General features: G+C 46.7%; 1 protein-coding gene and 1 pseudogene across 1 annotated transcript; both read left to right on the top strand.

Moving 5' to 3' along the window:
- The first annotated feature begins 2,162 nt into the window (after positions 1–2,162).
- Positions 2,163–2,978, top strand: LOC113902864 (annotated as a pseudogene).
- Positions 2,979–6,427: 3,449 nt separating this feature from the next.
- On the top strand, positions 6,428–11,360 carry LOC113902971 (pancreatic trypsin inhibitor). Its single transcript, XM_027558427.1, has 3 exons — positions 6,428–6,651; positions 10,151–10,342; positions 10,793–11,360. Exons 1-3 carry the CDS (start codon positions 6,552–6,554, stop codon positions 10,801–10,803), a joined length of 303 nt encoding a protein of 100 aa, XP_027414228.1. The 5' UTR covers positions 6,428–6,551; the 3' UTR covers positions 10,804–11,360.
- The last annotated feature ends 753 nt before the right edge of the window (positions 11,361–12,113 follow it).

The raw sequence follows: 12,113 nt of genomic DNA, 5'->3' as shown, positions 1-12,113 counted from the left end.
GCAATGATTAAATAAATTAAAAAATATATAAAGTTATTATAAAAAAAAAATGGTAAGACTCCATTAAAAAAAAATGAGTAATTGTGACAGTTAACACTTGACTCCTTTGATCAGAGGGTCAGATAAAGGTAAGGTGGGGTGGGAAAAGGGCGTGACCTGGGTGAGATCACTCACTGAAGCAAGAGGGCTTTCGGTTACCTCTGAGGAAGAAGGAGATCTATTTGAAAGAGAGACTTTGACTCCACTCTGACACTGGGGGAACTTCCTGACCATAAACTTCTAGAAGATGACACTACAACAATCAATGCTATTTTTTCCTTTCTTTACCACAGTCGACAGAATTTAAAGAGCAGTCAGGAGCAGAGGAAACTAAAACTCTGTGTGCTTCTAGACACTTTGCTTTAGTCCCTGGTGTTCAAGGAACTTTAGCAGCGTAATCAACATGGTTCTCAAAAATCACCACAATATTGTAAAGTAATTCGACTCCAATTAAAATAAATTATTTTTTTAAAGTACCCAAACCTGGGGATTGCTTAAAACAGACACCAGCATCCTCATTCACAAAGAAAGAATCTGTGATTCAGAGAGGTGAAGTGACTGGCCCAAGATCACAGAGCGACATAGTGAGTTATGAAGCCAATCTTTTCTCCTTAATACTAAATCATTTTTTATTAACTGTTATAAATTAATAATTTTTCACAATAACTAAGCAACATATTTTTATGTTATTACTCTTACTATTAACAGATCTGACATTCATTAAAAGGTTACTCTTGTCAAAACCTATACAAAGCATTTAACAGAGATAATATCTTTTCAATCCTCACCACAATTTTATGAGATTGATAGAGATAGAGAAAAACAACCTCTGAGTTTTAAGACCTGACCGGGCACCCCAGTGGGCCTTATGCTCTCCTGTTGAACATAAACATTTCACAAAACTTCAACATCAGACAAGGCCTTTCTGTGTCCATGATGTGTGCTAAGTTGCTTCAGTCATGTCCAATTCTTTGTGACCCCAGATTCCTCTGTCCATGGGGATTCTCCAGGCAAGAATACTGGAGTGAGGGGCGATACCCTCTTCCAGGGAATCTTCCCGAGCCAGGGATGGAACCTACATCTCTTATGTCTCCTGCATTGGCAGATGGGTTCTTTACCACAAGTGCCAGATGGATTAAGACCAAAATAAGCCACTCAGTAATCAAGTTTGAGCACAGACAAAAGTAGCTAAATTACACAAAGCACCAATATGACTGAGCACCTTCCTATCTTGAATGACAGCTACTTCCTATCTTAAATGACAGCTACTTAGACCCATTGAGCTCTAACCTCTATCTAGTCTTCCTTTCTGAGAGTTAAGATATCCAGTCAGAGAATAGTCCCACTTCTCACCAACATCCAGAGCAAAGCCAGCTTCCTGAAACCCTCCCCAAAATAACCTAACACAAGCCCACATCTTGTCAGTTCTTCCTAAAATCCTCATAAAGAGAAGTCATGTGGTTTCCCAGGGGGTGTAATGAGTACAATTCGTTCAACTAGCACAGGAGCATTTTGGGTGATCTGTGGTTGGAGACACTGACAGGTATAAGCATTCTCATTTATTACGTAAAGAGAGTGAAACTCAGAGACATTGAGAAGTCTCCCCAAGACTTCAAAGTAGTGAGGACAGAACCAGCTCTCTAAAGGTCTCTTGTTTCTTTTTAAAAAACAAAACAAAACAAAACTGCTGTTTGAAGTCTCTAGGCCTCAATTGTCTCATCTGTAATGGGAATTTAGGTTTTGTTGTATAAATGTTGCTCAAGCTCACATCATCCCTAAGGCAGTAACATGAAAACACTATTAAACTGGCCCCATTTGGGCAAGCTGGGACGTCCTTTAAATGGGTACCCAGAATGAGTGAAGTCGCTCAGTCGTGTCCAACTCTTTGCGACCCCATGGACTGTAGCCTACCACGCTCCTCCGTTCATGGGATTTTCCAAGCAAGAATACTGGCGTGGATTGCCATTTCCTTCTCCAGGAAATCTTCCCGACCGGGGGATTGAACCCAGGTCTCGTGCATTGTAGGCAGATGCTTTACCGTCTGAGCCACCAGGGAAGTATAGGACTGCAGTATAGGAGGTAATATTTCCACCTCGGGCAGGGGGACCCCAACATCTCGTGGCATGGGGCACCCTGGAACTGTGGCTGTGCCGGACACTCCTCTGCTGGAGGGCGGCACCGCGCCGTCCATCAGTGAGGACGCTGAAACTGTATCAAACAGCAGCGACGGACGGGCCTCCCCCCCACGATGTCTTGGGGACCATCTTTGTCCGGAAAGTGGGGGCTTTTGTCAACAAGCCCATCAGCCAGGTGACCCTGACCAGTTTGGATATACCCTTTGCCATGTTTGCTCCCAAGAACCTGGAGCTGGAGGATGCGGATCCCATGGTGAATCCGCCAGATTCCCCAGAGACTACATCTCCTCTCCAGGGCGGCCTGCACTCTGATGGCTCCAGCGAGGGCAGCAGCGGCCATACCCAGGACGACTTCGTCATGATCGACTTTAAACCAGCTTTTTCTAAAGACGATATCCTTCCGATGGACTTGGGGACCTTTATCGTGAATTTCAGAACCCGCCTCAGCTCAGCAGCCTCTCCCTCAACATCGGGGCCCAGTCCATGGCCGAGGACCTGGTACGGAAGCCCCTTGGCCGCCACCTCGCCCTCTGGCCTCCTGGCCTCCTTCCATGGCCATTCCTGCTCCGCAGGCCTGGAGAGTTCTTCCCGCTGCTCCCCCACGCCCACACCTCCCATCTTGCGGTCAGTCACAGGACAAGACGGTTGAACCATTACCTTCCTGCGATCGCACTCGAGATTTGCATTGCGCTCCGCGGTCACTATCTTGAATTTGCTTGCGCTTATTTCCTCCTTATCTCTGCACTCTCATCCCAGCAGTTCTCACGCTCTCCTGTTGTTTGCCTGATGTCCTCTACTTGCTGATGCCACTCAGCCAGGCTGCCTAAGTAGCTCTTGCCATCAGCTGTCCAGCTTGCCAGGCGGGTGCCAGGGACACAGGGCGGAGGCAGCAGGAGGACTGAGTGGTGGTGTTCTTGCCCTTTGCTCACTCATCCCCGTGCTCCCAAGTTCAGCCAGGTGTCCTGATACTCACTGTAAATGGTACCCAGTGGAGTCTTAAAAAGTTGTCCCATAATCCCCGGCAACCAGGGGGCCTTATAATCCCCTAGAAGAGTGATGCATCCTGGGAAATACTTCCCTGAGCCATGGACCCATGCTCACCATCTACTCCTACCCCTTCCTCTCTGTCATCTTCATTCATTCGTTCATATTCCCACAGTATCTGATTTCCTTGTGTGTACTAAGTCAGTCAGTCATGTCTGACTCTTTTTGTGACCCCATGTACTGTAGCCTGCCAGGCTCCTCTGTCCATGGGATTCTCCAGGCAAGAACATTGGAGTGGGTTGCCTCACTCTTGCCCAAATGGGGGAAGCAATTCAGAGGGTGAATTGGGACCTCTGATCCTACTGACAAGCCTTCCCTTTTTCCACTAACCTCTTTCCTCCTACTCAGTAATGGGGCATCCTGAGGGCCCCATGGGACATCCTGTCAGCCTCTGCATAAATTGTCAGAAGTGGGGAAGAGGGATTCCCCAAACTTTGAGGACTAATATTCTGAAGCTGATAGAGGGGACTCAGCAAGTATTGCACAAAAATCTAAAAGATAATTTTTTTTTTTTTTTTGCCACACCACATGGGATGTGGGATCTTAGTTCCCCAACCAAGGGCTGAAACTATGACCCCTGCAATGGAAGCATGGAGTCCTAACCCCTGGACCACCGGGGAAGTCCCCCTAAAAGACCGTTGTGGGAAAGAGGGAAATTACCTTGATTGCCATCTCCAAGTCTCTGTTAGGGCTGTTTTAGGAAAAAACAGTAGAATGGGTCAGTTGGTTTCCTGAAATTAGAGTCAGGACAGAAATGACAAGGTGGGTCAGAGGGAAGGGAGGGGCTTTTACTGGTTGAATGCGACAAAGGATTGTTCTCATGATGAATGCTGTCACCTGGCACCTGCTGCCCACGTGATAGTGAACTCCCTATAAGAGGAGATATCAAAACTGAGGCTGCCTGAGAGTTACCTCCAATGAAATGCTAGCTTTTAATTATTCAGAAGCCTTCCTCAGATCTTCTTCCAGCACCAAGTCCCTCATTATACCAACAACTCCACACCTACATTACTCAACTCTGATGGGTCTGTTTCTCAGGGAGGCTAAAGGCAGGTGCTAAGGGCAAGCTAAAGGCAGCCTCACTCCTCTCAGAAGTTGGAATTGGAGGCGGGAGCAGGAAGTTCAAGCTGTGGGGCCAGGGCTCTTATGTAAACAAGGAGGTTCCCCCACACCCTGTGATGTTTCTGCCATGTAATTTCTCCAAAGATGCCTGAGGCCTTGGGAAGGTAGATACCTCATCAGGGCAGCTTCTGGGTCAAGAGGCCTCCAGCCTGGACCAGATGGAGGGAGGATAGCCAGAAAGAGAAGGACACTGGGAGAGATAGCCAGAGGCAGACAGATAGATGAGAGATGAGCAAGGAGGAAAGATTTTCTGTTGTCAGTGTGAGAGGTAGGCTTTCTGCTGCTCCCTGGTCTCAGATGGACAGACTGAGGCAGGAAGAGGGGCAGGGTCAGAAGGCTTTCTAAACTAGAATCCTCGTTGTACCATCTGTTGTTCATGTGTCCTGAGCAAGTGACTTCACCTCTTGAGGCTCGGCTTTCTCCTTGACAAAATAGGATGAGAATCACAGATGTTGTAGGATTGACATGAGGCTAAATGAAATCATGCATGTGGAATGTCTCAGGAGAGAGTAGACCCTCCACTCACAGTGGCTTGTTTAGTGAGTTACTGGCTATTGATGCCCTTCTGTCCTGGGGCAGCTCAGTATTGACAGCTCCTGCCCTTCTCCAGGGAAAGGGTGTCTGTGCAGGACTGCAGCCCCCTGTGTCCTCTCAGCCGATCACCCAGCTCTGTGCCTGCTTGACGTTTGGCTGGACTTGCTCCTGGGGCTTCTGGACGCTGAGCCCAGCTCCCTTCTCCTTGACCCTGGAGCGGAGCACAGAGTGTGTGTGTGTTTGCGTGAGTGAGTGTTTGCGTGAGTGAGTGTGTGTGTGTTAGTGGGAAGATGCTTGTCTGTGTCTGGGTAGGTCACTGTGTAATGGTGGCTTGGTGCACCATGGCTCTAACTGGGAGTGACTAGATGAGAATGAGTGAAGACATTGTGGGTCTCACCCCTCACATGTGCCCTGAATTTTACATCTTACAAAGCAACAGAGTGCATGGTGCACAGACTTGAAGTCAGATTCCTGGGATCAAATCCTGTCTCTACCATGTATGATTTTAAGCAAATTTCTTAACTGCTTGTTGCCTTCAATTTCTTCATCTGCAACATGAAGCAATAGTAACAGCTCTTCACCCCCTGTTTTAAGACTACCGTGAGATTAGGTAAGTTAATATGCAGCAAGGGCTTAAGGATAATGCCTGTATCTAGAAGGAGCTAGGTGTTAACTGTCACAATTACTTATTATTATTATTGCTATTACTACACAGGGCTTTGACTTCTCAGGGAGAAGGAATATATATGTCTGTTGCCTCCATTGCTTCCACAGCAACCCTCTGATGTGGTCAGCGCTGAGCTCACCTGACACATAAAGACACGGGGCTCTGGGGGATTTATATCCTCAAGTACAAAGTTAGAAAAGCAGAGCCGGGACTCAAACTGAGGTGCTCTGGTCCCAAAACCCCTGGGGAGAGAGCAGGAGGAAGAGGGTGGTTAAGGGGATCTTCCAAGGTCCCCTGAGGTCCACTCTGGCCTCCCTGTGTGTGAAGCCAGGTGAGGGCCAGCAGGTGGCCAGGCTGTGGAGACATGTTCAGCTCCCTTCTTCCCCTTTGCCCCCTCCCCTTACTCCCTTTCCTTCCCACAACAGGCTTTGTGCCACAGATACGGAAGCTCTTTCTCTAGCTCAGCCTCTGCCTGGAAGAGGGCCAGGTAAGCAGTATACATCCAGGCAGCTGAGATGCTGCCTCAATAGTCGTAGAAAGGTGTCTCTGTAGTGTGAGTCAAGTGACGGTGGGGGCACCGATGCCCAGAGGTGATGAATCTGCAGGAGACTGAAAAGGAGGACTTCAACTAACATACTGCTGTTCACTTATCCATCTTTTGATTTGCTCTCATCCACTCACAGACCATCCATCACAGGCCATGCCTTGCCCTAGGTGCTGGGATGCTCCCTGAGTGACCATATTGGACAAGATTCCACCTGTGGAATGACAATCTGTCTTTCCACCAGACCCACAGGCAGAGTCAAGTCTGAGAAATGCTGTTACTGGGCATTTGGCCCTAGCAGTGGAAACAGGAAGTCTGATTCTGTAAGGAGATTACAGACTGTTCAAGCCTGACCCCAGATCTTGCCTTTCCTCTCCCCTCCTTATCTCCTGCTCCCACCCTTCACCTGGGGTATGAAAAGCACAGTCAACCCCCAGCTTTCCCCAGGAGCCCTCCTTGCAAGGCCATGAAGATGAGCCGGCTCTGCCTCTCCGTAGCCCTTCTGGTCCTCCTGGGCACCCTGGCGGCCAGCACTCCAGGGTGTGACACCAGCAACCAGGCCAAAGGTAAGTCTTGGCTCACCTCTCCTCTAAAAGTTGGGGTGGGGAGCAAGGGAGTCCATAGAAGGCACAGGAGAGTAGGGGTGGGGTGAGTATTGTCAACCCTCTCTGGATTTCTTCTTATAAATTGGGCAGTTTTCATTCTAGGGACATTTTTTGACTCTCAATAAATATCATTGCGTGTTAAGTTTTGGGGGAAAAAAGCATTCCACCTGACTCTACCAGATCAGGGACCTCATCTCTGAGACTCTCTATTCCTGGTCACTGCCTTGCCCCTGCACCTCACATAGCATCATACAAAATCCATATTTGATCCTTGTCTCGATTCATGCCCCAGGCCTCCTGAAACGCTAGGAATTCACTGTATTTTTGTAAGTCATGAGATGAGTGAAGGATGGGACCTTAGATAGTGTCTGGACGGGACTGGATTCTAGAACGTGCTAGAACGTTCTAGAACGTCAGGTGATTAAAGGGTTAGAACTATCAACCCTGTCCCTCTGGGGAGAGGAGAAGTACTGTGTTCAGTCAACAATGGCCAATGATTCTATCAAATTACCTACCTCCAATCCTTAATCAAAACTCATACACACTGGGTTCAGAGAGCCTCGGGGGAGGTGCAAACATCAAGGGATTGTGAGGGGGGAAGTCCTAAGAGGTTCTGGAGGGTCAGCACCCCCAAGTCCCCATTTGACCGATATTTCTTCTCCATTTGTCTGTCCCTGCATTTTATGCTTTATAACAACTGAGGACAGTAAGTAAAGGGTTTTTTAGAGTTCCATGAATGACTCTAATAAGTTATTGAACATGAGTGATGGGTCATGGAACCTCTGAATTTAGAGCCAATTGATAACACGTGTAAGTGACCGCAGAAATTGTTATCAACCCTTGAAGTGTGAGTGAAACTCAGGGAGCCAAACCCCACCCTGCGACCCCATGGGGTCGCAAAGAGTCAGACATGACTGAACGACTTCTCTCACTCACTCACCTGATTCTACCAGGAATTCTGATAATGCAGAGAACTGGTAAGGAGTTCTGATTGTTCTGCTTGATTAAATGGGTTGTAACAGGATAGTGTCTTGTCCTGATCCTAGCATTCATATGGTGTGTGTTCTGGGGCAAGTCATCTGCAGTTTCTTCACCTGAACAGGGGGACCAGGTTACATGAGTTTCTTAAAAGATTACCAGTCATGAGTATGAAGAGTTTACACTTTCCTGATCAATGACGTCCATTTCCCATCAAAATATTTTAGTCCAAAAGACTCATCTATCTAATGTAGATCATTTTCTCACCACCCCTCTAAAAAATTTATCTTTCAGATATGATCATTTCTCTATTATGAAATTAATCAGAGAGTTGAGTGACAGCTGAGTGTCTTCCCTCCAAAGGCAACTGCAGGAAGAGCAAGAAATGCAATACTTTTCTATGAGTTTGCTCGTGGGGCCAAGACTGCTTTTTCCAGGCTGGTACAATAGTAATCAAATCTCAAAGATATTCTTCTTTCCTCCTGGCCAGACTATTATTTTATTTTCCTATCAAGATATAGAAAGTTAGAAGTAGACTCATAATTATATAGGCAGGCCTCATCATCAAATAGACTAACAAGAATTTTATTTTATCTGCCTTTTCAATGACTGTGCACTTGGCATGAGGATGAAATGGGAGATTTATTCCCTTGATAAATATTCATGAAATACTTATGCTTTTTGTCCCTAAAAAGCATATTTCTTGATATAGGAAAACAGCTGTAAACAAAAGGTAGTAAAATAATATGCCTTCTAAGAGGGATACAGACAATAAAGACGGGGGCGGATTCCTATACCAGGTCATGATGAGTGTCATGAGGAAGGTGAGTTATGGGGTTCAGGATGCTGTAGAGGATCAGGGAAACCCTCTGTGATGAGGAGACATTAAGCAGAAGCTGCCAAAAAGGAGCCTGGTGTGTTTGAGCAGCAGCCAGGACCAGGGTGGCTGGAGCTGAGTGGGTGAGGGGAGGGGAGTGGAAGGGGATGAAGCAGAGAGGCCATGGGGGCAGGTCATGAGGAACCTTCTAGGACTTTATAAGGATAAAAATTTGACTCTGAGAGAGCTGGGAAACCACTGAGGGACTGGTCGTTGGAACAACGAGATAGGACTGGAGTTTTAACAGGGTCCTTGCGACTGCAGTGTGGAGCGTGGCCTCTAGGGGGCGAAAAGCAGGGACAGGGGGCCCCTGGGCAGGTGGCTGCAGGGGTCCAGTGAGCTATGATGGAGAATATATACCTGTGTTGTTCCCTGGGTTGATTCCAGTTCTCTTGAATAACCTGAATGACTTGCTATATTAAGATATCTGGGGAGGCTTCATCACAAATCATGATTCATTAAATCTTTAGTCATTTGTGATTGATTCAACCTCCAATCCCTCTCCCCTTCCTGAGATGTGGATACAATGAAAGAAGTAGGAATGAAAATTCCCACACCCAACTCAGGCAGTTGTTTCCCCTGACAACTTATCCCCATTCTTGGCTTTGCTTGAGGCTTTACAAAACTCATCTCCCTCACATGATAAAGGACTCCCCTTTGCTCTCATCTCTTAGGAAATTCCAATGTTTTAGGAGCTCTGTGGCAGGAATGGGATGCAGACCAAGTTAATATTTCTTTTATAAGTCACAGTATCAATATTTCCTCAATATTCTATTATTCCAGTCTCCATGAGGTAACCAAAGTAAACACCGGTGTGTTTTCTACCATGCCTTTCTCCATTTATGGCATGATTTCCTCACACTTTTGTAATAGTGACGGGTCACGCAGGCCTATCAACCATTGGCTGGCATCCAGGTGGGCACCTTCATCAAGGGATAACTGTAAATGAGCAACCCTTGGTGGTCCAGTTCAGCCATTGCCACTGTCGTAGCCACAGTGGGCTCTTCGCCCTCCCGTTCTTTTGTATAAAAGGAACAGGAATTTATACTGTGGGAAGATGGTTTTCTTGAGACAGTAGCATGCTATCATCTCCGTGGGCCCAATTTCCAATTAAAAATGTTATTCCTAGTTCCAGCAACTCTTCTCCGGATTATTGGCTGGCCCTGAGGTGAGCAGAATGAGACTGGGCTCAGTGATGCTTTCTTAACGGTGGAAGTTTCCACCACACACATATATAGAAAGCATAGTATTAAAAAAGCCGTGGATCCATTGTCCAGCTCCAGTAATTTCTATACATGGAGAGTATTTTTATATGTGTCCCTCTTTTGTGTTACTTTTGAAACTCATCAGTAGCATCATGCTAATTAATGCATAAACATTCATCAATGGCATGTAATTATTTATAATATTGCCCTGTCATTGTCACACCTAACAACATTAATAATAATGTCCTGGAAAGCAGGGTGTCAAAAGGCCTTTTCACGTTTCACACTTCTGCCCACCCCCCATCACTCTCTATCACAAACTGGTGGTTTTAGTTGTTCATCTTGTAGACTGAGCTGTGATGACCTTCCCTCTTTAACCGAGATCCTCCCATCCCTGCAGCCCAGCGGCCTGACTTCTGCCTAGAGCCTCCATATACGGGTCCCTGCAAGGCCAGAATTATCAGATACTTCTACAACGCCAAGGCTGGGCTCTGCCAGACCTTTGTATATGGCGGCTGCAGAGCTAAAAGAAACAATTTCAAGAGCGCAGAGGACTGCATGAGGACCTGTGGTGGTGCTATTGGGCCCTGGGGTAAGACAGGGGGCAGGGCAGAGGGAGAGGGGAAGGGCTAGGGAAAGTGGTGGCGCTCAGAAGGCCACACACCTTTCCAAAAAAGTGATTTTTTTCCCTTGTTGCCTCCCAAGAGAAGTTGCAGAAGTATCCGTGGATTGAGCATGTCCTCCATGGACCAGCTTGGTGAAAGGCCACCCCCTAGAAGCCCTGTCATCATAATCTGAGCCTACTCACATGCTCCCATTTTTCAGATGGGAACACTGAGTCAGTCACTCTGCAGAGCAAGTCTGGAGTGCTCCTCAGTGCCCCACCTCAGCCTGGAAAACTCCCTTGTTTATTGTTGGTTATCCTGGTCCTGGGAGGACTGTGGTTGCGCATTTCTGGGATGGTCTAGGACCTGTCAGGGTGGACAGTGTCCAGGTCTGGGCCTTCAGAGATGTCATTCAGCAAGTTCCTTTCTTTTTACAGAGAACCTGTGAACTGTGCTCCCCTGAGATGCTGAAGTATGAGGAGGACCCACCCAAGGCTGGCCTCTATCTGCTTCTGAAAAATTTCAGCCTCCTTTTATTTCTTCTCAACCCTCCCCTCCTCAGCAGAAATCTGTCTCTTTCCTTCCTCCACAGGTCCACTTACTTTAGCCCTATCTCATCCAGTTTGCTCTAAGCACCATGAAAGCAAATCTTCCCTTTGTCCCTCACACTTCCCACAATTTCTGGCACAAAGGAGAAGGTCCAGAAATATTGGAGGAAGGAAGGAATGAAGTTCCCCATGACTGGAGCATCTGTAGAGTCTGAGATTTAAATCTGGATTCTTGTCCTAATCTTCCTCCTCACGGCATCCTTACCTTCATCCTCCACCCCACCATCACTGCTCTCCCTCTACTGGCGAAAGTAGAATTTCCATCATCGAGTTTTCAGCTCAGTGGTGGGAGAGGTCTTTTCATGAACGAAACCTCCTCCTCACATTGATTTGAAGGTCTGTGGCTTCAAAGAGTCTGGCCTTATCTTTAAATAAATTCATATTTTAATTAAACTAACTGGAGTGGATTGTGTTGTTTGCAACTAAGAACCTTAACCCATAGGTTCCATGGAAACGGTGGTCTTTCTCATTTTATGCAGATGGGTGGGCAGCTCTCCATCACCTCTCCTCAGACTCAGCCCTACCAAGTAGAAGGAGCCAACCCCTTACACTGACATCTACCTCTTATGGCCGTGCCAGTGTACATGAAAAACTGGATGAGAGACACCTCAACAAGAAAACTTTTGTCCTTCACTTCTTGGGCCAGGTCAAACTTTGGGGTGTGTTATTTCCCTGAATTCTCAGGAGAAAAGAAAGAGCATGAGGCTCAGTTGTCAAGTTGTCCTTAGAACCCCCTTCCCTGTCACTGTTTTGGGATAGGGGACTTCCAAGTCTAGCTAAAGAGGACCAAGCTCACATTTATTGAGCATCGGCCATTTGCCAGGCTCCGTGCTTGTCATTTCCCCAGATTATCACTCCTTCTCCTTCCTTTCCCCTTTGATAACCATAAATTTGTTATCTGTGTCTGTGAATCCAGTCTTATTTTCATACCACATTTCTTAAGCCAGTCATCTGTTGATGGGCACTTGCATTGTGCACGTCTTGGCTATTTGTAAACGAGGCTTTTATGCACCTTGAGGTGCATGTATCTATTCAAATTAAAGTTTCTTTTTTCCACATATATACCCAGCATAATATAGTAGTTGATGATGTAGTAGTTCTATATTTAGCTTTTTACGGAAATTCCATACCATTTTCATGGGAGCTGCAC

This window comes from Bos indicus x Bos taurus, chromosome 13 (genome assembly GCF_003369695.1).
Source record: "Bos indicus x Bos taurus breed Angus x Brahman F1 hybrid chromosome 13, Bos_hybrid_MaternalHap_v2.0, whole genome shotgun sequence".
Taxonomy (NCBI): domain Eukaryota; kingdom Metazoa; phylum Chordata; class Mammalia; order Artiodactyla; family Bovidae; genus Bos; species Bos indicus x Bos taurus.
The sequence above is the reverse complement of the archived record's forward strand: the minus strand, read 5'-3'. Positions and strand labels throughout refer to the sequence as shown.

Excerpts from the sequence above, each read along its gene's own strand:
- LOC113902971 (XM_027558427.1), top strand. The coding sequence starts at position 6,552 with ATGAAGATGAGCCGGCTCTGCCTCTCCGTAGCCCTTCTGGTCCTCCTG. Across the intron at positions 6,652-10,150 it reads CACCAGCAACCAGGCCAAAG|CCCAGCGGCCTGACTTCTGC; the intron begins GTAAGTCTTGGC and ends CCATCCCTGCAG.